General features: G+C 38.2%; 1 protein-coding gene across 9 annotated transcripts in view; it reads right to left on the bottom strand.

Annotated features, from left to right (window-relative positions):
* Nucleotides 1-24,759, bottom strand: part of Slc8a1 (solute carrier family 8 member A1) — a 369,898-nt gene that overhangs the window by 279,564 nt on the left and 65,575 nt on the right. For all 9 annotated transcript variants that reach the window (XM_047522914.1, XM_047522916.1, XM_047522915.1 and 6 more), the window contains exon 2: nt 15,240-17,069. In XM_047522914.1, the coding sequence (XP_047378870.1) occupies nt 15,240-17,038 (1,799 nt within the window). In that variant the 5' untranslated portion in view covers nt 17,039-17,069. The remainder of the gene's footprint in view (nt 1-15,239; nt 17,070-24,759) is intronic.

The following is a 24,759-nucleotide window of genomic DNA, read 5'->3' as shown; positions in this document are numbered from 1 at the left end:
GGAAGAAAATTCATAGATCATTGATTTTAATGCCTTAATTTCACTCTCAGGAAAACTGAAGTTCTGAGAAACGAAATGAATTTCCGAAAGCTGCTGTGTAGTTAGTGGCAAACTAACCAGGCCAGCAGTCTAAGGAGACTTACTGGGTATGGATATTCCTGACTCCTGAACATCTGCTTCCTTCTGCATTCCATTCTGTCTCCTGGATCATACTCTTTATTTATTTTATTACTTAAGAGCCTGCTGGCAGGAAGAAAGTCACCAAAGTTGAGCTTTTCCCTAAACATTACCTTCTCTCATGAAGCAAAGGACCCACGCAAATCAAAACTTTTAATTTACCAAGTTTTCTCTCAAGGGGCAAAATAAAGAGGTATCTATAGATTGCATTTTAAAATTTCTTGGCAATTATTGCCAAGAAATACTTGATTATTTTTGAAGATAATACAAAAAGGATTTTCCCAGTCCTGGGTCTTCTCACTGCCTTCAATATGACAGAATTTAATACCAAAGAATAAGAACTTTGGGTAGGATGGCCAGTGAGACATCACAGAAATTTTTCATAATCATTGGGAATTGTCAAAATAAAACGTAATCAAGATATGTTTCTTAATATTCAGTTAAACTGTTTAATTGGCTTCCGAAGCAAGTGTAAGATTAGCTTTGTTGAAGAATTAAAAGTTTAAAAACAATTGAAAACAAAACTGTTTAAGATCATGTATTTGTTAAAATAGAAAAACAGAGAAACTAGTATCTTTAAAGCACTATTATTTTCTTTCCTGACAGTATTTGTCTCCCGTTAGATATTTGAGTTGAATTAGAATGAGTATTTGAATTTGAGGAAAGAAGTTGATTGACATTATCATACCTATACATTCAAGGAACAGTTGCTACGTGACCTAGATTTTTAACACGATGAAACTTCTTGCATGAAGATTTAATTTTACTTAATGCATATGCATATTTGATATCTCTATATAAATCTATAAAAATTTAGGCAGGATCATGTTTATCTAGGGATTTCTTTTGGGGGTAGAGGCTGTGAATATTCAGGTTGGTCTTAATTATGAAAAAATGATTATCATTTCAGCTCAGATGAGATTTCCATGTATTTTTTACAAATATCAAAAATATTTCATTTAAATATTTAATTAAAAAAAAAAAAAACTTGTCCTGGCTGGGCACAGTGGCACATGCCTGTAATCCCAGTGGCTTGAGAGACTGAGGCAAGAAGATCACAAGTTCAAGACCGGCCTCAGCAACTTAGCAAGGCCTTAAGCAACGTAGAGAGACCTTAAACAACTTTGTGAGCTCCTATCTCAAAAAAAAATGAATGAACTTGGGATGTGGCTCAGTGGTTAAGCTCTCCTGGGTTAAATTCCTAATACCAAAAGATTTTAAAAAACTTTAAAAAAATTTTTTTTAATTAAAAACTTGTCCTGGAAAGATTTTTTTTTTAAAAAAAGCAAGTAAAATAAGAAGTAAAAGAATGAAAGAAATTAAATTAGCATTGTTTTGGATCAGTTATTTTTGAACTCCCATAGAACTTTGTATAGTTCTCTATCATCATGATTATATCATTTTGTGTTATAATTATTTTTTTTACACTAAATTTTAAGCTTGGAAAGAAATGACAACCTTTATCTTCAAGTTTATAGATTAGGCATAAAAGAAGTCACCATTAAGACATTAATAGATTTTTTGCTGAATTGATTGATTAAAACATAGACATTTGCAAGAACCTAAGTTGGTGAAGAACAAAGATAAGTTTAGATAGTAAGGAGAGAAGGAGCACTTCGGGTCTGTTGAGAATTCCTGGGCACGCGTCTACTGTCACTGGCTTCTTCAAAGGCAGTATTAAGGTTGAAAGGCAAGAAGTCACCCAGCCCCACAGATCGTTTATTGTCAAATAAGAGTAACAGTATATCCCTGGCATTGTCACATGAGGAATTTCATTTCATAACAAGTCATAAGGGCAGTGGACATTCCATTATTTCAATACAGCACATTATTAGATTACTAATAATTCAGCAAAACCCTTTCCCCGGTGCTAACTCTGAGTAACATTTATGCATGTTGTAAGAATTTCTTAGGCCTATTTATATCATCATCAACAACTCTCAAAGGAAAGGAGATGCACAGCATCAAGAATCAAAATTTCTTCTTAGACAGCTTATTCCAGGTGAGAACTTGCAAAAATACACTTTAAAATAATAAGGAAGGAAGGAAGGAAGGAAGGAAAGCAGGGAGGGAGGGAGAAAGGAGAAAGGAAAGGAAAAAGAAAAGAAATATTAAGAATGGGTATCAGATAGACAGCCTCTCCTGAGGTTTACTTGCCTACTGCATATGAAAGAAAATCCTAAATTTCCTTTCCTAGAACCAACAAGCACCCGACCTGTTGTAGAATCAAGGTCACCAGTGGAGACATCAATACACTTGGTTTCCAGTTCAGGCTCTGCCATTTAGAACAATCATTTAATCTTCTTGCACTCCATATGCAAAAGTCTTTGTTGCTTCCTTCTTTTCTAAGCTATCTATTCAAAAACTACCTCATAAGCCCCTACTGGGAATTAATCACTGCGGCACTCCCGCTGCCCTAAAATAGAAGCGCTAATGCCTCAAAAGGTTGTGTGAAGATGAAATAGAGATATAGGCACGTCCTAAGTAGCCAGGTGTTAAGTAAAAGAAAAGGCTCCTCTCTGCCCACTTCCATGCTGGGGTTCCCAGTTAGCCCTAGCTCCCCATTTTCCACACTATATCTTGCTTCTTTTCCTTCCCCCATTAAAATAATGACAGAATCAAAGAGGCATAGTTTGGGTAGCATAACGTTGCAATTATGATCTTTCTCATTTTGATCTTCATCATTTTACAAGAGTAATAGAAGACAACTACACACCTTGAGGGCTTCTATTCTGAGCACAAGTGTCTGCACATGCATACAGGTATACACTCATGCACCACACCCACAATTCACAGAACCCCACAGTGTGAACATCACTGACATTTTAGGAAAAAGGTAAGATAGAAGAAAAAGCATCCTGTGCCTAATTCCCAGTAAGCTTTTATTTTTTATTTTTTAACGTGGATGGGAGGTGATCTTATAATAACATCTCTCTACCTACAGATTAGACTTCTGTAAACAACTCTCTAGAAAGTAACTGCAGGCAATAAGAATTGCAATTAACATTTACTTACTGTAAGGCAGGTACTTGATAAATGGATTTAATTCTTTGTAATTGGAAACAGAGAGGTTAAGTAAGTTGTTCAAATTTTTGGAGTTTGTGAGATAGAATGAAGATTTAAACCCAGGTTTGTCTGGCCCCAAAGACTGTGCTCTTAACCCTTATGTTACATGCAAATGGTGTCTCTGGGTATCTGCAATATCTGCCACAGAGGGCAACCACAAGGAAAGTGCTGAACACTGAGTATAAGGGTTGTCATTTGTGAATATCTACTGTTCACTTTTATTCTATGTTCACATTGGACAAGCAGCCCATTTAAAATGAATATAGCTGGAGTCAGGCCCGCTAATAGCCTGATTGAAAAAAAAATACATACATATTATATACATATATGTGAGTGTGTGTGTGTGTGAGTGTGTGTGTGTGTGTGTAATGACTTACAAATCACAGTACAAAGGACTTATAAATCACAGCAGACTAGAAAAATTAACTGTAGGCCACAGACCCTGGCCCAGCTCAAAATGTCTCAAGGGCTTTATATATAAGAATTAATTATTGAATTAATAACCAATAATCAAAAATAGATTATCCTAAAAGTATATAGTTTACAATTGACCATGGGATTCACGGTCTTTAAGAAAGACATCCTGGGCTGGGGATATAGCTCAGTTGGTAGAGTGTTTGCCTCGCAATGACAAGGCCCTGGGTTCAATCCCCAGTACCGCCAAAAAAAAAAAAAAAAAAAAAAAAAGAAAAGAAAGAAAGATGTCCTTTCCCTAAGAGAAATCAAATCTGTAGGATATAGTTCAATTACTCAAACAACTAGCTTCTATAGGATATTTTAGCTTTAGATGTTGCCAGATAAATATCTGGACTTAATGTACTTTATGTTATTATTTTATTATATTTGCATTTATATTTATATCTATACTTATATTCATTTTTATCACATTGTATTAATATTCTTCCATTTTATTATACTATGTTTAGGTCAGATAAATCACTTCCTATAATGTATCAGTTTACAACCTCCCAGAACTCAACCATACAGAAGTTCTATTTCCATATTAAAAACAGCTCAAAAAGACCTCCACCTCTAATCTCCTATCTTTCTACGGTAATCTCTCTGGTCTCCTTCAATATCAGGTTAGGATAATTCTGAGATGCTGAACCACCTAAGTCTGAGACCCTGAGGGCACCAAGCCCTGGCTTATCAAGTTCTTTGCCACATTTCTGTAATAGTTTCCTTTGTGGATCAGCAATAAAATCATATCATTTAGAGAAAAGATTCAGATGTGAGTGACTTCTGCTTTCCCTGGTAACCCACAGAATTAGGAAATAGAGAATGAAAAGTTTCCCTGTGTCTTACTCCTCTGAGTTCATTACTTTTGTGAAAAATGAATCAGATTTGAATTGTTCCCAAACTCTACTCTTCTGGTCTCCATGAGAGTAGGTAGCCATCTGTGTCTGGAGCCATCTGGGATGGGGACAGGGTGGGGCAGGAGGGGTACCAGGAACCTTGTGGCTCTCTTCTGGGGAAGAGCAGGCACACATGGTTGCAGCTGCCAGAAGTGGCCAGTCAGGATGCTGAGAGTTCGTCATTTGTTCTCAGCCTAAACACCAGTGGCAAGGGCCCAGGGGGAAATACAGAGAGATGCCAAGGAGGCACAAAGAAGCTCAGGCACAACTATACATCCACCCTATTGTGGGACTGGATGCTTGTTCACCTGTCTCCTCAAGGAGACGTGAGCCTCTCTTTGGCAAGGACTGTCTTAGTCATCACTTCCATCCTAGCATTCATAAGGGACTTGACACAGCCTGGGTGATCTCAGGACACAGGGGAAAGCTGGAATCAGGAGCGGGGGCCCAACCCTACTGGATTCCACATGCTACTTCAGACTCCTCAAACACACTTGTGCACGTCCATGATTTCAAGGACAAAGGTGCTGCCGATTTTTAATAAAGAAGCAGTTTGAATGAATCCCATTTCAATTTCTTTACTCTCCTACTGTCTTCTGTTTGCTTGAGCAAGAATCTGGACTAACTCCAGTCTCCACTTCATTTTAGTAATGGCTGAAATGTAATCAGGGCTATAAATTCTTTGTCTCTGTCTCTGTCCCCTCTGTCTGCCTCCTTCTTCTTCCCTCCTCCCTCCTCTCCTCTCTCTCTGGCCATCCTCTCCCTCCTAGGGTTCCTTCCTCCACCACTCCACTTCATACCATTCCCTCCCCCCTTCATCCCTTTCCCATCCCTTTCTCTCTCTCTCTCTGTGTCTCTCTCCAGATAGGTAAATCCCAGACACACATTTATATATATTAAAGTGATCAGCCCATTTTAAAACATCATTGTCAAGTTAAGACTGAAATGCTCGGTGAGCAAGAAGGAAAGTTGCTATATAATTTTGGGAATTTTTGTACCCTAAGACTAAACTGGATGTCAACACTACTTAATTGAACTTTCCCACTTCTTCCCTGGTAAATAAGAAGTGGTGTGCGTGTCTGTGTGTGTGTGTCTGTGTGTGTGTGTGTGTGTGTGTGTGTGTGTGTATGTGTGTGTGTAAGAGAAATGTTCCTTATTGAAGGCGCATTTTGGGTTTATTTTAAAAGTTACAATTACAACTTATAAAAATTATAAAAGTTATTTAAAAACATAAAAATTATAACAAAGTTAGGAGGGTACAGAGACAGAGTTCAAACTTAGATGTGAACTCCTTATCTTCAGGTAGTCTATAAAAAACTTATAAAAAAATTATAATTAATTATATTTACAAAACTTGCTAATGGGCTTACTCCAAACAGACCAATAATTTACCTACAGAAGTTAAAAATATTAAATACAATGAAGCTACTTTCTCCAAAACCAAATATTTTACAGACAAACTTGAACACTGATTTTTGCAAAGTATATGCAAAATGTCATTGCATAGTGATCTGATTTTAGGTCACTATTTTTTTTTTCCCACTTGCTTTTCATGTCCCCGAATGTAATTCAGAAGCAAGGGTGACTTGAAATTTGACATTTTAAAAAATGTTACCTAAAAATTCCATTTGCTGTAAAGATTAGAACTGAAGGTTTGTATCAGATGAACTTCTCCAAGGGTCACTTATTCTTGGAAAGTCTTACAATCAATAATTCTTACTATTAATCACCTCCAGGGTCATAAAACATATTTTTTAAACTTTTTCATAGTGATAATACAAGGTAACAACTCTCCCCTGATACTAATTCTCAGTTGTTAATTTACACTGCCTTGTAACATATAAAAAAAAAATAGGCCAAGAAAATACTACTTCAAGTATGGAGAAAAGCTACATTCATTATTTACCATATAAGGTAGTTAAATGCTTCAGGGCCAGAGCAGACAATGTCAGAAAGTTCATAATAATGAAGTTTCTTTTTTAAGTGTAGGAATAAGAGGAGATGCATACTGTGTGGGAGGAAGAATAGACAGTAATTGGACAAGTCAGTTGCAAGGAGGGAGTCTAGCATTCTGCATTTTTTTCCTTCTTCAACTCAGTTCATCATGGCTTTTCTAGGCTAACAGAGACTGGGCAGTGAGGGTGCAATGGATTTGATACATGTTCAAGAATTCCAGAAAAGATAAATGACAACTCTTTTTTTCTCATCTTCTAAGCCACACAGGCTACAGTAACAGAGCCTTGTCCTTGTATGTGAAAACTAATGAGACAGAGTAGACTCTATAGTCAGGTAGTCCTACTGATGAATTCTAGATCCATGTTTATTAGCTGTGTGAGCCAGAGAAAGTTAGTCTCTGAGCCTCAATTTCTTCTTCTGCAAAATGTGTATAGTAGCAGTATCTACTTAAGATGATTGTGAAGATTAAATCAAAACAGCTCTTAGTAACTCTTAGTGCCTCCACCATCACATCACTACCACTACCACCAATAATCACCACCACCACTATCACCCCCTGACCACCACCATCATGTCCAAAACTACCACCACCATCACCTTTGCCTCTGGCACTCATTATCACCAACTCCATCCCCCACCACCACAGTCATATTAAAAACTACCACCACCTTCACTTCATCATCAACACCACCTCCATCTCATAACCACTACTACCATTTCTACTACAACCAATATCCAAAACCACCACCACCATCACCATTATACCACCACCTTCACTTATCAACAGGACCACCACCATCTTCTTTGCCACTTTAATCACCTCTACCATCATCGATATTGTCCTCATTTTACAGGTATGAAAACCTACTCTGAGATTAAGTAACTTCATGACAGTTAGGAGGGCTTAGAGACAGTAGTCTAAGACTGGAAAATGAGGAGACCTTGGTTTCAAGTGTCACCTTTGGTTTCAGGGTATCCAGAACCCCAAATGTCTCATGCTTGAATCTAAAACTCAAAAACAAAACCAGCAAACTCTATCTGGAAAATATCCTGGACTATTTAATCAATATGTGAATTAAAAAGCAAGGAAGTAAAGTTCTGCTTTTGGCTCTGTTTTTGCCCTTGCCTCTGTATCTCCAGCTGCCACAAAAGATTCCAATACCTACTGCCTTATCTGACCCTCTGGAGACTGTAAGAAGGAAAGAAAATGTCATCTAGATCCCTGAGGAAATGAAAATGAATTGTTTGTCCTGCTTGGCTCTAGAATTTGACAACTATATAGGCTGTGAAAAGAAAGAGACCTGCTGGCTCAACCTTTGGTACCTAGATGGGTATTGTGCAGACCACATGTAGAATCAGAAAAGGAAGGAAGGGACCTTTCATGTTCATATTGTTGACTGCTTGCTTTTCCTCTCAGGTTCTTCTAGACTTCCACTACGAGGGCAGAAACTGCAAGGCCCTATGAAAAGTCAGTAGAAAATGTCCTACTGAAGCCAGAATTAAGGACAGGTAGTTAGTGTAGAAATAGGGAATCGGGTCAATTCAAGGGAATGAAGCCATGAAGCCATCTGCCTCTGGAAGTTGGAGACTGCCCCTGGAAGAATGGAATGTCAAGGATCTCCAGAGCCCACTGATTACCAAATTTACCTGCCTTTATCAAGGACTGCAAGCAAGGAGCTGCTAATTAATGCCCCCTGGGCCCTTGCCTGCCTGAATCACCTTGGCCCTCCCCCTGCCCATGGCTTCTCACTTAATGCAAAACCAGGCCTAGTCACTAGGCAGGAAGGAGAGATAAGGGGGGAGAGAACTGGAGAACAAAAGGGACCCTAACCTATAAAAGATGGAGGGTGCGCTCACTTCTTGGGACTTTTAGAACATCAGCCATGGCCCCCTTCTTCCTGCTGGGAGAAGTCTGTATTATTACCTTTAAATAAAACCTGCTTAATATGCTTGCCTTGGCGTGCTTCTCTAGTGTTCAATCTTCAACATTAGAAGGAGCAGAACTCGTCACCGGTAAATGGCGGTATCACTACCTACCTATGTACAACTCACAATAGCCAAACTATGGAACCCACCCAGGAGTCCATCAATGGATGAATGGATAAAGTCCATCAATGTGGTATAAGGTGGTATATATACACAATGGAGCTTTATTCAGCCACGAAGAATAATGAAATGATATCTTTTGCAAGAAAATGGATGAAACTTGAGAACATAATGTTAAGTGAAATAAGTCAAACTCAGAAGGTCAAGGATTCTACATTTTCTCTCATATGTGGAACCTAGAGTGGCAAAAGGAAAAGAAAGGAGGAGTGGTGAACTCATGAAAATCAAAGGGAGATCAGTAAAGGAAAGGAACCAGAGGGAGGGAAAAAGAAAATACTGGGAATGATACTGGCCCAACTGTATTGTCATATTGTGTGCATGTGCAAATACGTAACAACAAATTTCATTATTGTTCCATGATAACAATATTACCATATTACCCACGGGCAACTTTTCACACCTCAGCTAATAAAGACACAACAGCAAAATGACAACAAATAACCCTATCATAGCTATTATACCTTTAAAGTAGCTCCATTCAAAAGCATTGAGTACAGTACCTTTAAATCTCCTACCCCTGGTTACTGGTGTTCTCAGGAAAGAAACGCAAAGAAAATCTCTTCCCACATCAAAACTTAGTGTAAAATCTGTTCAGGTTTTGTAAGACAGTGGCAGTACACTGATAACTCTGAGAACATAGGGTGAGTGGGTGGCAGGATGGGAGGACTATTTGAGAAGCTACCAGATTAAAGTAAATCAAAACCATTCCTAGAGACCAAGAACTAATTCACAAAGAGCAAAATAAAATACTGACAACATTTTACTAGAAATATTGTCAATTTTCTTTAGAAGCTTCAAGAGGCAATGTGGCACTGAGGAGCATCTTTGAAGTCAAATAGGTATTCAAATTCTGGATCCATAATTTCTTAGATCTCCGAAATTCAGTTTTTTCATCTGCAATGCTACTCAACTTCATTGGGTTGTCACCATATTAAATGTATAAAAGAGCACTTGAGCCAGTCATGGTGCTCACCTGTAATCCCAGTAGCTCTGGAAGCTGAAGCAAGAGGATCATGAGTTCAAGTCAGCCTCAGCAATTTAGCAAGGCCCTAAGCAAATAAGTGACACCTTGTCTCTAAATAAAATATTTAAAAGGTTTGGAGGTGTTGCTCAGTGGTTAAGTGCCCCTGGGCTCAATCCTTGATGTCAAAAAAAAAAAAAAAAAAAAAAAGGAGAGAGCACTTTAGAAAGTTCTTGGTTGTCTAATAATAATGGTTCTAAATTTTGTTTCTATACATCATACCCCAAAAGGATTCCACAAAGACCCTTTAAGGGACATGTCACATTGACTTAAACACATTCATAACTATTTAAAACTCCACAAAAGAAAATGAACTGTCACTAAGTCTTTCATTGATTTTGATAATGATCCTCTCTCTTGATATTATCCCTGCTCCCATGTTTTCCAATATGACTCCCTCTTAAAATGTACATTCCATTTTTCCTTCTAGTTATGCTGTCTGTCCTCCAAAACATAAATGCAAATGTATTTCCAAAACTAAGCTTATTTTACCCTCTGCACATCATCTTCATAATGATATACATATCAAAATATATTATCTCCCATTTTAAGTATGAGAAGTATATTTCTTTTGATTTCCTTCATAATATTAGCCCAATGCTGGTCACCTAGCAGTTGTTTATGAAGTAGGATCTGATTTATTGATTTATAAATTCAAGCCCTGATCTACCGAAGCAATCAACCTTGAGTGATGGCCTTGAATAATGACTCAGAAAGTAGCCCAGGATTTAAATACTTCAATGTGCCTAAACTAAGAAATTTCTTCAGTTGCTAAAATAAAAATTTTTTATGTAACTATATTATAACCTCAAACACTAATTAGCACTGGGAAAATGAGATTACAACAGCAAAAATGGAAATCTGGTTGACATGGTAAAGAACCTTTCTGCACATAATTGACTTGGGCTCCAGGCAATACTAAATTATAACTCGTAAATGTTTTTGGTTCTTACCCTGTCTTATTTTTATGATAGTTATGCATTCAGAAAACATATGCATTTAGGTTTTCAGATGATACTACATGTGGTTTGGCTCATAAAAAGAAAAATATTCTGGTCTGAAAAGATAATCCACTAAAGTATAAATCCATTAAAATGCTAAAATTATTCCAACCAAATTCCTTACATTAGCACATTACCTAGGAAAGTTCTATGCCAGTGTAAAATATCATATGCCTATCATTTTAATAGTCTAAATGTAACAAGTGAAATTCTTCTATAAAAAGTAAACCCCGAATATGTTAGTTTCAAGGCACTATGTACTAATAGCCTTCCTTGTATAATGATAATTTCTATATTATTTTTCATCATTCCTGATTTTTCCCAATGCACAATTGTTTTTCTGTTCTAATCACTTGAAGTTTTACATTATTTATATCTGGTGGTCTTACTGTACCATATTATATAGCTATATTCTATATCATATAGCTAGGTATTTATTCCTTGGAATTCTGTACAGCAAGAGATAAACACTGGTATCCAAACAGCAAAAAACAGTATTTCTTTTCCATGTAATATAATAATAATAATGGTACTAATATAATAATAACTTGATAGGACTTACACTAAAATTTTATTTAATTTTCTCATCCTTTGTTCACAAAAAGTACAGAAATATTCAGTGTAAAAAAGTTACGTTTGTTGAGATACATGCCTTGCATATTACATCTCTTAGAGTTAATGAAGTTACAACCATACCTGAAAATGTAATAGTTATTAAAATTAATAGTTGGAAGACACACTGTTTAATACACTATTCTGTGACTAGGAAGCCTAGTCACTGCTTTGATAAGCAACAGTTATGTAAATTTTCCAATGTACATAATTTTCTCAACTCTCTATTTTAAATATGTAATAGTAATGCTCATTTTTTCTAATTATCTTCCAAAATGATATCATTATTGAGCTACAACTAAGCAATTAAATTTGATTTGTAGCTACATTAATTAATTAACCTTAACAGTTTCCAGAACAGTTCATATTAGACTTTGGAAGACCAAAAAATATTTTGTAATAATTAGTACTACTGAAATAGTATCATTAAAGAACAATTTCAAATTTGTAGATATCACCTACCAAACCACAAATCAAATTAACATATTCTTGATTTGTTTTTTATTAGCTGTTAACATTATATAGCATTCTCTGTTGAAAAGTTAACATTAGATGGCATGGATCTAGGATTTGTCATTGATTGAGCTTTCACAAAAGTGTGTGATAACCATTAATTTCATCTATTTAATGGGCTTTTGCATTATAATTTTAAAATATTTTGCTGAGAATATGACTTATCTGTGTTTTTTTTCTTAAATATGCATTTTGATCTTAGAAAGGTCAGGATGAAATAATTCAAATAATATATGTGAGAGTATGAATAATTAGATACACACATTTTTATAATTTTAAATTATTTCTACTATACTAAAAATAAGATAAATGTTTAGGAATCCTTAACAACTTTACCTACAAACTAAAATGTTGTGCACTTTTGATAAAAGCTATTAGGAACTAGAACAGTAACATAATCTAACACAGACTAAAATTTAGTATTCTGGTTTTGTCCTACATTTGTAAAGATTGTGGTTCCATGTAACTTATAATTTATTTTAGATTCAATTTTTTTGTAGAAAAAATAAATTCAAGTTGAAAAGAAATTTAAAAAAAAATTAGAATCTCTCTTGTACTTGTGATCAAAGGTATACTGCCCCTTAGTCTCCATCCCTGATCAGAATGGACTCTGTGTCTACTTTGGTTAATAGATTCTTAAAATTAGAAAACCTTTAAATCCAAAGCTTTTGTAAAAATCTCTTTATGGTACTCTGAAAAGACTCACTAATTCTGACTTGCTGCACAGTATTAAACAATCAAACAAGATTTTTCAAAATATTTAATAAAGCTCAGTTGGGTCAACAGTCCTTATCTACGTATGATAGGTTTTGAAGAAGGCTACCCCTAAGATGAACTGTGCTATTTAGGAGATATAAAATCATTCTTGAAGTTAAGTTGGGTTGAGTCTACACAGATAACTTCACTGAAGAATAAAATACTCCTTTTTGCTTGGGTGTGACATATATTGAACACAATCACCAAAGGAAAACAATACACTAAAAAATAAGAGTAATGGTTTCTAAACTGCTAAGAAGCCAGAACAACACCATGTCTTTGATAATTTATTTTTCTAGAAACATTGTGCTTACCTTAAAATCACACGAAGACATGAGTGTAATCAATGGACCTATTAAGCATCAACGATGCTTGCCAATAATAAAACTATATTCAAGATAAATCTTTAAAATCAAAATTCCAGAAAGAAAAAAAAGTAGGACTAGACTTCATCTCACTTATAAAAATTTTTTTATCATTTTAAAATCTTTACATTTCATCTTAGTGAATAAAAAGTCAGATAATTTCATAGAAAAAGTAACCATGATTGACCTAGACTGCCCTCATGAACATATTTACAGAGATGGCACTGATTTTTATCAAGTTCTACTGATTCCACCAATTCTTACAAATTTTCCAAAGAAACAAATATGTAAAGATGAAGTTTGGCAGTATTCCTTCTTTAGCAAGAGTGAAATCAATTTAATTGAATAGGGTGAGTGTTTTCAATGGAGTTTGGCAGAATAAATTATTCCATCAAATCCCTGTCAATGTTTTTTTAAAAACCTTCTTCTTCTACATATGCCACCTAAAATAAGATTATTTATATATGGTTTGATAAAAATCTTGGATAGCAAAGGAGATGGGGAAAGCTTGACTCTCAAATAAATAAGTACAGAGTCATTATTCTTGTGAGAAAGCAACATAAAATTTTCATGAGAAAATATCCTAAGTCAAACAAATGAGGAAAACAAAGCACCACTTTAGTTATATTTAAGGGCTACCCTTGTGAGTACATTATACTTTCACACAGATTCCAAGTGCCATCTACTACGGGAAGGTTCAATAATTGAAATGATCAGAAAATATAATGCAAAATAATTCCTAGCAAAGGAATAAGGGTTAAGTGCACTAACCTGGGCAAGATCACATTCAATGTAAGACCTTCTTTCTTGAATATGCAGGACACTAATTTGCTACTATATCCTGTCTTTCAGAAAATAAGTGACCCAGTGAAACCCATCACAGTAAGTGGAACATTAACAACATATGAACCAACATAAAGTAGATACTAATCAAACGCTATCACCCACATACACACATCAGAAGATGGATATTATAATCTCTGCCTTGCTGAACTTCATTGTGATACTGTACTCAGTAACTTCTCATCTCTTTAACACAATGGCAAAGAGATATAAGGTCCCTGGAAAGCTCTTTCAAGAAAACCTGTTCCCTCTGCTCATTCCCCCATCTTTTTAGTTTTTTTCCTCTACATATTCAAGAGGAGAAATTTCATACTTGGAGAGCATGTACTTGCTATTTGAACGTATTACACAGCACTAGCACCATTTTTAGAACTAATTATAGTTAATATATTTATTTTTCCTTCCTGAAATTCCTAAATTGTAAATGCTTCAACATAATCATTCACCATAATATCCTTTGTTACACTATTGATAATACAATGATACTATAATTCTGGTTCTTCTCCCTCGTTTCTTCCCTTCCTTCCTTCCTTCTTCTTCCATCCCCCCTCCCTCCCTCCTGCCAAGACACTGGTCATTGAGTCAAATTTCCTGGCTTCTTTTGGTGAATTAAGTGCAAAGCCCTCTCTAAGGCAAGGAAGGAAGAATATATCTCTCAATGGCAGCTCTCAGTGGAAGAATCACTTCATAACACTTGAAGTTACAACTCTAAAGTGCCAATAGGAAGAGTAAGTTGTTCCCCACTTGTTTCTCCGATCTGCTCCCCGTCAACTAGGATGCTTGGACAGAATCTTATTTCTCTCCCCATCACTAAATGACCAGGGTAAAAGGGTTTGCATAATCATATAAAGCAAAACCAGACTGGAAAGAAATAATGGATATATGTTCTTCTCACGATAGCTTAACACTGGAGAAGCAGGGTTGGTCATTAAATCATAATTAAACATTAGCATACAAACAGAAACATTATATTGTCATAAAACCACAGTGTCAGATAAAAACCACAGAAATATTTCCACTCAGTCCTAGTAGCCAGGAAATTCTTTTTCGAGGTGGTTCTTTTTTGGTCTTTCCCAATTTGTACTCAGCAATGAAGTTAGGGACCTTTTGTGATGTGTTAAATATTCTTTTTCTGTATATATACTGTGTGATCCAAAATAGAATACAGAATTTTCAACCCATCTTAAATGATCTGCTAACTTACGTCACAGGCTTCATTTTATCATGGTCTCCAGTGTACTTAAGTATGTAAAAGACAAAAGTAAAAATAAGATCTCAATGTCAATTTAAGATCTGTGTCTAGTACATATTGATCAGTGGCACCCAAGCGAGAACTGATACTTTGAAAGTTGTCTTACATAATAATTATTCTGTTCCTTTTATGCCATTTGGTTTAAAAATATGCACACACTCTTGTAGTCATGCACTCGCTCACTCAACCATACACACACATATAAAAAGAACTTACACAATTTCATCGTTCTGGAATTCGAGCTCTCCGCAAGTGTCCTCAAAGTCCTCCCCTCCACCTCTGGCAGTCCCTTCGATGGTTTTATAGGGAACGATAACATTTCCTCGAGCTCCAGATGTTCTCAATACCTTCACCTCCATGATGCCAATGCTCTCACTCACATGAGTCACAGGTTCCTCAAAAGTAAAGATGCCTGCGTGGTCGTCATCAAAAATGGTTACGGTGGCCGTGGAGGGTGATCCCAGGCAGGCAAGAGTGGAGACATGATTGGCTTCCAGGATGCCATCTTCCGAAGCTTCAGAAGATACTTTGACATTGCTGAGGTGCACAAGGAAATTTTCATCTTCCTCGAAGATGTCATCGTCAATGATGCCAACTCTGATTTCCTTCTGGGTCTCGCCAGGCTTAAAGACCACAGTTCCTTCGGTGAATTCATAATCAGACCCAGCATTGGCTGTGCCATCCTCTGTTCTGAAGTCAACGAACACAGTGTTGGTCAAATCCCCACCTCTGCGAATAATGGTCAGGGCCACGGTACCACAGTTCTCCAGACACTGATATGTCCCTTGCTCAAAGAAGACCTTGCTCACCGGGTCATTTTCAGCCACTTCTGTGTTGACCTCATGCATGCTGACAGCCTTCCTGGCTTGATCAGCTGCATGCCTCTTTAAAATGTTGCCAGCTCCAGTCATCAGGCGTGTAGCTTGAATGCGGTAAAATGCTCGACTTTTTTGCTGCTGACTTAGGACTTGGTAGTTGGCTAATTCTATTAACTGCTCTATTTCTTTCTCAGGATGTTTCTGCTTAAGTTCCTTCAGAATCCTCGCCATTTCTCGCCTAGCCTCTTCATCGTCTTGGTCCCTCTCATCGACCTCCAGAACCAGAGCGCCATCTAAGAAATTGTCAACGTGAGAGTTGACCACTTTCCCATCCATTTCGATTTCCGTTTTGGAAGATGGCCTGTCTCCCTCATGTTCGATGATCATTCCCCTCTGTTTGCCAGCCCGATACCGCTTGTAGACATACTTGTAAAACAGAAGCCTCCTATCTGCTACCCAGGCGAACACAACACAGATGGGAAAGAAGAAGAAAGTAAGCAAACCTTCCCAGACCTCTACAACACCAGGAGAGCTGACAGACAAAATAATGTACAGCCAGGTATAGGCGAAGATGCTCCAGGCTGCTGTCACAAAGAACACGCGGAGATGCTTAATCTTCCTCGTCTCTCCATCAGGGACCACATAAACACAAAGTGCAATGATGATGAACATGTTGAAGGCAGCACTTCCCACGATGGTGCTGGGCCCCAGGTCTCCTGCAGTGAAGTTATGGCCACACACTTCAATGACTGAAAGCAGAATCTCAGGAGCAGAAGATCCCAGGGCCATCAAGGTCAGGTTGGACACAGTCTCATTCCAGATCCTCACAGTTGTCTTGGTGGTCTCTCCATTGGGTTTCTTGATGGTTATTTCTTTTTCTTGGGATGTGATGACTTCTATAGAGGACATGAACCGGTCAGCAATGATAGAGACCCCCAGAAACATGTAGACCATGGCCACAAAATACACCGTAGCTCTAGCAATCTTGTCTCCGAAAGAAGGGTCTTGGGGCTCCCAAATAGGCAAAATCACCCCTTTCTTGCAGTAATATGAGCCAGTACATTCGCCAGTATCATTTCCTCCACCTTCCATTTCAGTCTCAGCAGTTATATGGTCCACGTGGGAAAATAAGAGAGCCATCAGAGCTAACAGATAAAATCCCATTGAAAACATGGGTGAGAGGCTTAGCTGGGGCATGTTGTACAAGGAGACGTCCAACTGTCCTGACCTATTGGTAAAAAGAAGATGGGGGCGGGGAGGGTAGAAAAAAAATCACATCGTTAGACCCAAACCCAAAGCATAATTAGTACCTTTAACAAAAATTTGTGTATGTTTGACCATCAAAACATCTCTGGTGAATCATTAATGAGATTCCATCAGTGATTAAGCAATGCTTTGTGAAATTTACAATTTGGTCTCTCTGTTTGTGAATTTTCTACATGTAGTTCCATTCACTGAGCAAGATCCACAACTGACTTCCTGGAAATGAAAAGTTCAGTTTTAAGCCTGGCTTTATTACACACACATGTATGCATACTAATGGTAACAAGAAAGATAAACAAAATTTCTGAAGCATTAAACAATCACCTCCTTGTGACTAAAGCAGATTTTCTTGGAAATTTTGGTTGGTACATTATCTTCAAGGAGATTTTTCATTGAGAAAATTACTTTAAAGTTTCGTGCATTGAAATTCAGACTGTGAAAAACTCCTACCAACACAAGGCGTGGTGATGATCTTAAATTTGGAAGTACACCTTACGCTGTATTTCAAGAAATCACACTCTTCTGCTCTAAACTGACTTGAAAACAGAGAAATCTCTAGGTTTGCCTGCAATCAAACTCAATGGCATTTGTTTTCAAGAGGAAAAAAATTCCACCATAATGCAATATTTCCACACATTAAGTACTGGTTTTAAAAGCGTGTTTTCATGAGAGCACATTTCCTCCTAATTTTCAGTAAGCCCAGGTCTCCTCATATATTAGCAACTGGGCATCTGGTACATCAAGAACAGACCTTCACATCTGTACACATAGCCTGCTTTACAATCTGCAGGCTGTCCTCAAAAGGAACAAGAGATAACCAGGTCCAGGCCTAGTTGTCTATAAGACCCTGGAAGGCAGTGAATTCAGCATTACCAGACATAAAATGTTCCTTCTCAGTGTCAATGTCATACTTTCCATGGTCATTCCAAAACACACATTAGTTCTATAGTGGGCTCAAGTGACCAAAATATGCAGGAGCGATGATGCCATCTAAATTAGCTCATTTGGCATAGCAACAGTGACCACAAAGTATACATACGATGAAGGGCTGTAGGCAATTAGGGATATGGCAACGGAGTCACTGAGGAGCACAGAGAATGGCAAGACAAATAGTGGACAGAGACCACAGCCCTAAATTCAGCTCATGCAAAACTCAGCTCCAATCTCTCATCACCTGTGCTTTCAGGACCTGGGGCATGGGGGCGGGGTAAAAGGGGTGGGGAATGGACACTGAAGTACAATCTGAAACTCTCATCTGGAAGGCTTTGAGTCAGGGCAGTTATGACATCTACAACAGGGCAGTAACACAGGCATAGGAAAGGGGTCCTAAGTCAGAACATAGCCTTGTGGCCTAGAAAAACTTAAATGTGTAGCTGGGTGAGAAGCTCATAGCTCCACACCAGCTGAGAGTCACCCACATTTGCCCATGTTCTCTGGCCCATGTTTGCTGCAAATGGCTTCTACTGAAAATTACTTCAAGGACCCAAGAGAATCCCCATGGTTAGCACATTCTGGAAGACCTTCAGCGATCCCGCCAAAGCCTCAAGCCCTCTGTAGCTCATTGCTACTGGAAGATTGCCTTCTTTCACATTTCTCTCATACTGAAGAAAACCAGGAGGGAGTAAAAGACCAACAAATAAAAGAGACACATTTACAAAGCATGCAAGAGTTCATGGTCAACATGTCTCTGCTTCTTCAGCCATTGTAGGGCTTGGGTGGGTTGTGGGATCCCTGCTTAAAACAAAATGACATTCAACTGGCCTACAAGAAAAATAGGCGATCTAGTCCCAATTCTTTTGTGCATTCATTTATTCCACAATTATTTAATGTGTGCTTAATATGAATTTTATAATGACTTACTAGGTTCTCTTCTAGACCTGAGAATTCACCAGTGAATAAGACAAAGTCTCTGTCTTCTCAGAGTTTATATTCTAATGGGGAGGAAACAACAGAATAAGTGAAATATCAGGTGGTAACAAGTGTGATAGTGAGGACAGGGCAGAATCAATCTAAGGAGGATAGGCTATGTGTGTGTGTGTATGTGTGTGTGTGTGTGTGTGTGTTTCTGTCTGTGTGAATGTGTGCACACATACGGCAGCACGATTTTACAGTAGATGGTTAAGGAAGCCCTCTCTGATAAGGAAACATTTGAGCAAAGTCCTGAAGAAAGCAAATGATCAAACCTTGTAGATATTGCAGGAAGAATATTATAACAAAGTACAAAGGTCCTGCTGGTACATTGCTTGGCACATCCCAGAACCACAGAGAAACCAGTGTGGAGGAAGGGCCATGCAGGAGAGGGAATGCAAAGGGAAGGGATCATGGAGCCACTGAGGCCACTGTAAGGTATTGGCTTTGATGAGGAGGGAGAGAGGAATCCCAGGCGGTTCTGATCAGAGAGTAATATCTGATTTTCCCTTTATAACAGGCTCTCTGCTGGTTCAGTAGAGAGACTGTAGGGGCCTGGGAGGAAACAAGGAGACCAGCTCTTGTCTACTATATTAAGATCTGATTTATAAGTGATCCCAATGCCTGGCAGGTATTAAAAAATGAAAGAGCAGACAGCTAGCATTTAGAAAAGAGAAAGAACATTTGTAGTTATTCTTTTAGTAGATTTGCATCTTAAAATGTCTTAGAGACTGATAAGGATCAGAAAGGTCAAATATTTATAATAAATAACAGTACTGAGCAGAGAGAGTAAACACTGAAGAAACAGTCAAACCTGTGTCTGTCTCCAAGCCTGATATAATTAACCACTCCCTTCAAACCACTGCCAAATTCATCAGTCTATTTTTCACATTTCAGTCAAAATGAACTTGCTAAGGAACAGATCTGACAGTTTGACTCTACTTAAAACTTTGTTGGCTGTCTTTTGCCCAATGCCCTGTGGTCAAACCCTTCAATACTCTGCTCAAGACCTTTTATGATCTAACCTCTGAGCTTCTGAATGCAGAAATTCCTTTGATTCCCTAAATAAGACACTTTCTTACCTGTAGGCCTTTGCAGACTGTGTTCTTTGCTTGAAACATTTTCCTTCTTAGAATCAAGTTTCAAAAAAGTACAACAGCCAATCAATTTCTTGAGAGACTAATATTAGATTCCTTTCTTAAAACTGTTACAGATATCGAGCTAAATTCTTTACATGTATCAATTATATCTAATATTTATAATAATCAGCATTTTGTGTCACACAACTTTTAGTATTTCTATTTCCATTATGGTCTTTTGAAACAGCACCCCCTGGAGTTGTGCAGTGGGCAGTGCACTAACAATAGCCCTATACAGTAGGTTCTATTAGTTCATTTTCTGAGTGGGAAAACTGAGGTTTAGACTAGTTAAGAACTTATTGAAAAATAATATAGATAGCAAACTCCTGAATTAAGATTCACACCCTGATCTGCTTCCATTAACTGTTCCATTAGATCATCCCCGATAGTTCTTGAAGTCATGCTGGACAACTGTTGGATGTGGACTTGAACTAGCCCATTGGAAAACCTTTTGGCTTTTATGCAGGTTAGGAGGGCCCAGTTAGCAACGGTCTCATGGAAGGTTTCCAACAGCCTGGCTTTTATCTTATGGATTAGAGACTCAAGCATACAAGCATCAATGACTGTGGTGTAGCATGAGGTCTGGCATGTTCCTGGAGACAGCTGCCCTACGCTCCCTGCCCTTTAGCAATTGCCTGGCAACATTTTCCTGCATGCACAGTCAGGGCACTCTCTTAGGTCGGCCAAGAAAAAGCCTTGTCCTCTATCTCTGCCCTAGCCCACATCTCACAATACGTTCTTAGCCAAATGGGGACCAGATGTGTAAAAATGGATGGATCAGTAAAAATCCATCATCATTATTGGAGAAAAAAGGAGAGGGGCTTCTGAGGTTACCAGAAATCATCACAATTATATTCAAAAAGTGACAGCATTATAATTTGTGAAACCAGTGGACACAAAACACTGATGTAAGTTATTGGCAATAAAACAGCTGGGAAGAACTCTCTGGACTTTGGTGCTTTCTTTAATTAATACCAAATCCAAATGCTTGTGAAGATGTGGGAAAGGTGTTATCTAAAGGAGTTCCTTTATTCCTCTTTCTATTTCCTTTCTTCCATAGTCTTCCTTCAATTATAAGATTCCAGAAGTTCTAGTTAACCCTCCCCAACCTTCCCTCATATATATATATATATACACACACACATATGTACATTTTCCATGAAAATTAAGTAGGACGATAAGGACAGAGGCCATAGATATGTTGCTTTGCTGCCTGCTTTCTTACCTTCTGCCTTGATCTACTGAAGGCTGGCACAAGAAGTAGACTGATTTTTATGGTGGATTCAGATCAACTCTTATGTCTATAGCCAGGAATCACCTAGGAATACTCACTTCATCATCAAAATGAGTCTTCAATCCAATAAGTATCAAGAATGCCTGAATTATCTTCTACTCACTATTTTAAAGCAAAACAACTTTATCACCTACAGATTACAAACATGAATGACACTGACAAAAAAAGAGATACCTGGCTGCCAGTAATCCAGTCACCTGTGCTGAAGGGAGAAGTCATAGTTGTGAGGAAGAGAAACGCAAGCCTGCAAGACAAGTCTTTATCAAACTGCTTTGAGGAAGAGTCTCTGTTGCAGAGAGGCCGGAGGAAGAGCAAGGCAGCGGAGTTCCTATTCCCTACTGGAAACCAGAGCCAGTTTTAACTATCAAGGAGTACCTGACTCAGAGGAAAGGAATATGCTGGCGTCCCCACCAGCCCTCACACTGGATGGCCTAATCGCATTCTGTTGATTGGCATTTGGGGTTATTCCAAGGAACTCCCTGACTCGCCTTCATCAGGACTTGGAATTCCCTTCTATGTAATTCCTGCTGACTGAAAGCCTCAGAGCTAAGCAATTAATCTATTTCTAAGGCAACATTAAAGCAAGTATAAATCTTTATCCATAACTGAAGCGAGTACTTCCCGATGCTTCTAGACAAAGAGATGATGCCAGAGAATGAAGGCATTTTTCATGTGACCATCCTATCTAAGGTTCGAATACTCCTCTGGCTTGCAGCTGCAGGCTGTCAGACCAGGGCCAGACTTCAGGAAGGAACTTAGTTTCCACAATACTCCCTGCTACTACCTTTTCAAACTAACCCTTCCTCCCTTCCTTTCTCCCTTCTTCCCTCCTTCCCTCCCTCCCTCCCTCCCTCCGCAGAGAGAGTTTTCTCTGCCAATATAGAAGAATGGGCTATGGGAGGTCTTATGAGGGGCTCAAGCCCTTTTGATCAAACTGGAGTAAGCATCCTGTCCCATGTCAGAAATCATGCAGATACATTGTTCAGCAAGGGAAGCAACTGGGGAAGGGCCAGGTAATATGACTGAAAAAAAAAAAAAAGATGGATTTAGGATCCAGGATTATGAAGAAGTTACTGAAAACAGGTCATATGATGTACCTGCTAGCCCTTTTCTCACTTACTACTTCTATATGCCATGAACTTTATTCAGAAGCTCTCTATATTGTCTTTCTTCCTCTGACAGATGTAAATCCTGTAAGGGTAGCAACTTTTATTCCTTTTTTTCACTAATGCATTCCCAGTTCCTAGAGGAGAACCTGGCACACAGAAAATGCATAGCACATGTTTGCTGAATGAATAAAATAATTATCTTAGGGTCATGTGCTGATTTACCAAATCTCTGGTGCTGAATCAGAATCTGGGAATTGGGCCTGGGCATTTGCATTGGAAAATACTCTCTGTAAAATCGATGTGCCCTGAAATGAACAGAGCTTGGCATTGGAAAGGCCAATATCAGTGTAAGCTGAAGGAGAGGAAATTGGTATTTCAGGTTCATGGCAAAGAATCTCAGGCTGGAAAAACTGTCTGCAGAACAAAGAGATGATGACCTGGAACCCTGACATCTTGCCCAGCCCTTGGCCCTACATCAGCCCTGGCTCACTGATTGTATCTGCTCTGTTGAGAGGGTCCTGACACTAGGGACATCCTCAAGGAAGTTCGTCTTTGCCTCCTTCAAATAATTAAAAGACATTTAGTATAACACCAACCAAAAATCACCTCCATTATAGAGTCCCTGTAAAAGGGAAAGAGCACCAGGAATTTAAATTTTTATATTAATTCTGCAGGCTAACATGGAACTGTGGGCAAGAGGAGAAAAACTGGAGCAGAGAGTCTTCCAATAGAAAATAAAGAGAAAAGGATTCAGAGAGAAGATGCACTGATAATCTTGGGTTCCCTGTGAAGTCAGTCAGGACTGTCCTCAGAATTACCATGCCAGGGTCAGGGAGAGGGCTTAAGGGCCCCACTCAGGGCCATTGATGGCAATAGTGACTGCAATTATGACTTGATTCCTGCTGACCTCTCTGACAATACTGCAAGGATGTCTGTATTACCATTCTCATTTCACAAATTAGAAAAACAAAAAGTTCCTAAAAGTAAGTTGAGGAAGGTCACACAGACTTAAGGGACAGCTGGGATTTAAATGCAGGTACTTTGCATTACACCATAATGATTTTTGTTTTCTTCCACTGCATAGGGTAATAATGCTGTTCTTTGGGGACAAAGAGCTCTGCATTTAGGGACTTAGTATAGAATAACCTCTCACACTGCCTATTCCACCCACCTGAATAAATGTGCATAGGCTGCATTATTATATCCAGGGCCTTGTGTGTTTTCCACTCTGTCTCAGGCCTCCCCAATTTTATAAACACTCATATTAATCACTGAAGTAAGGGACAAATGATTCATTTGGGGGATCATCAGCTGAAGTCTGATGTCTGAAATCATTCCAAAGTCATGTAACCAACTTAAGGTTCTTCCCCTTGCTTAGGAGGAAAAAAAGAAAATGGAGAACAAAATCCTAGCAGTGAAAAACCAAAACTAAAGAGGGGAATAAGCAATGGATGGAGCCACAGGAAATGATACAGAATGTTGTCATAACAAGTAAGTTAATACTTACAAACAAACCAATATTACTACTAACAAACCAATATTTTTTTTCCAGAATCTTAATGCAAATCACAAATTTACTTAAAGGGGACTTTTTTTAGAATTTTTAAATCAGTCAGTAATCAAAAAAAATAAAATGCAACAAAATATCATTCACGGTTCCACCTGCCAAGTTTTTCTTAGCCACTCGTATGTGCCAGATGACGTGATGTTTCACCGCAATAAAGTTCACTTACCGGGAGACACAATTCTTTCATTACTAGAGAATCACAGGGAAAGAGAGACATCCCTGGCCTTCAAACAGTTGCAACATTGAACATTCAACTGAACTACCTAGTCCCCAGGCAACAATGGCATGGGGTCTTGGGTTACTAGAACCAGGATTCTAGAAACCTCAGACCACTCAATCAATGACTCTACAACCAAGAGATTTCAAGTGTAATCTTGAAATCTTGGAGGCAGGGCCATGGAACATCTCCTCTCGATTCTATCTTCCAGGGTCCTCCTGATGGACAGTGGTAACTATTTTAGATAATAATCTCTTCATTATTACCCCTGTATCATCCCTGAAGAGACAGAGCAGTCTTTCTTTGATGTCTGACCTTCCATACTGAAAAGGAACAAGGTCATATGCATGCTTTTATATATAGGGCACCCAAAAATACTTCCCACTTTAAAATCTGTTCTATGCTAGCCTGCTGCCATTTA

Source organism: Sciurus carolinensis, chromosome 13, assembly GCF_902686445.1.
Source record: "Sciurus carolinensis chromosome 13, mSciCar1.2, whole genome shotgun sequence".
Classification (NCBI taxonomy): domain Eukaryota; kingdom Metazoa; phylum Chordata; class Mammalia; order Rodentia; family Sciuridae; genus Sciurus; species Sciurus carolinensis.
This window is presented reverse-complemented; position numbering and strand designations above follow the sequence as displayed.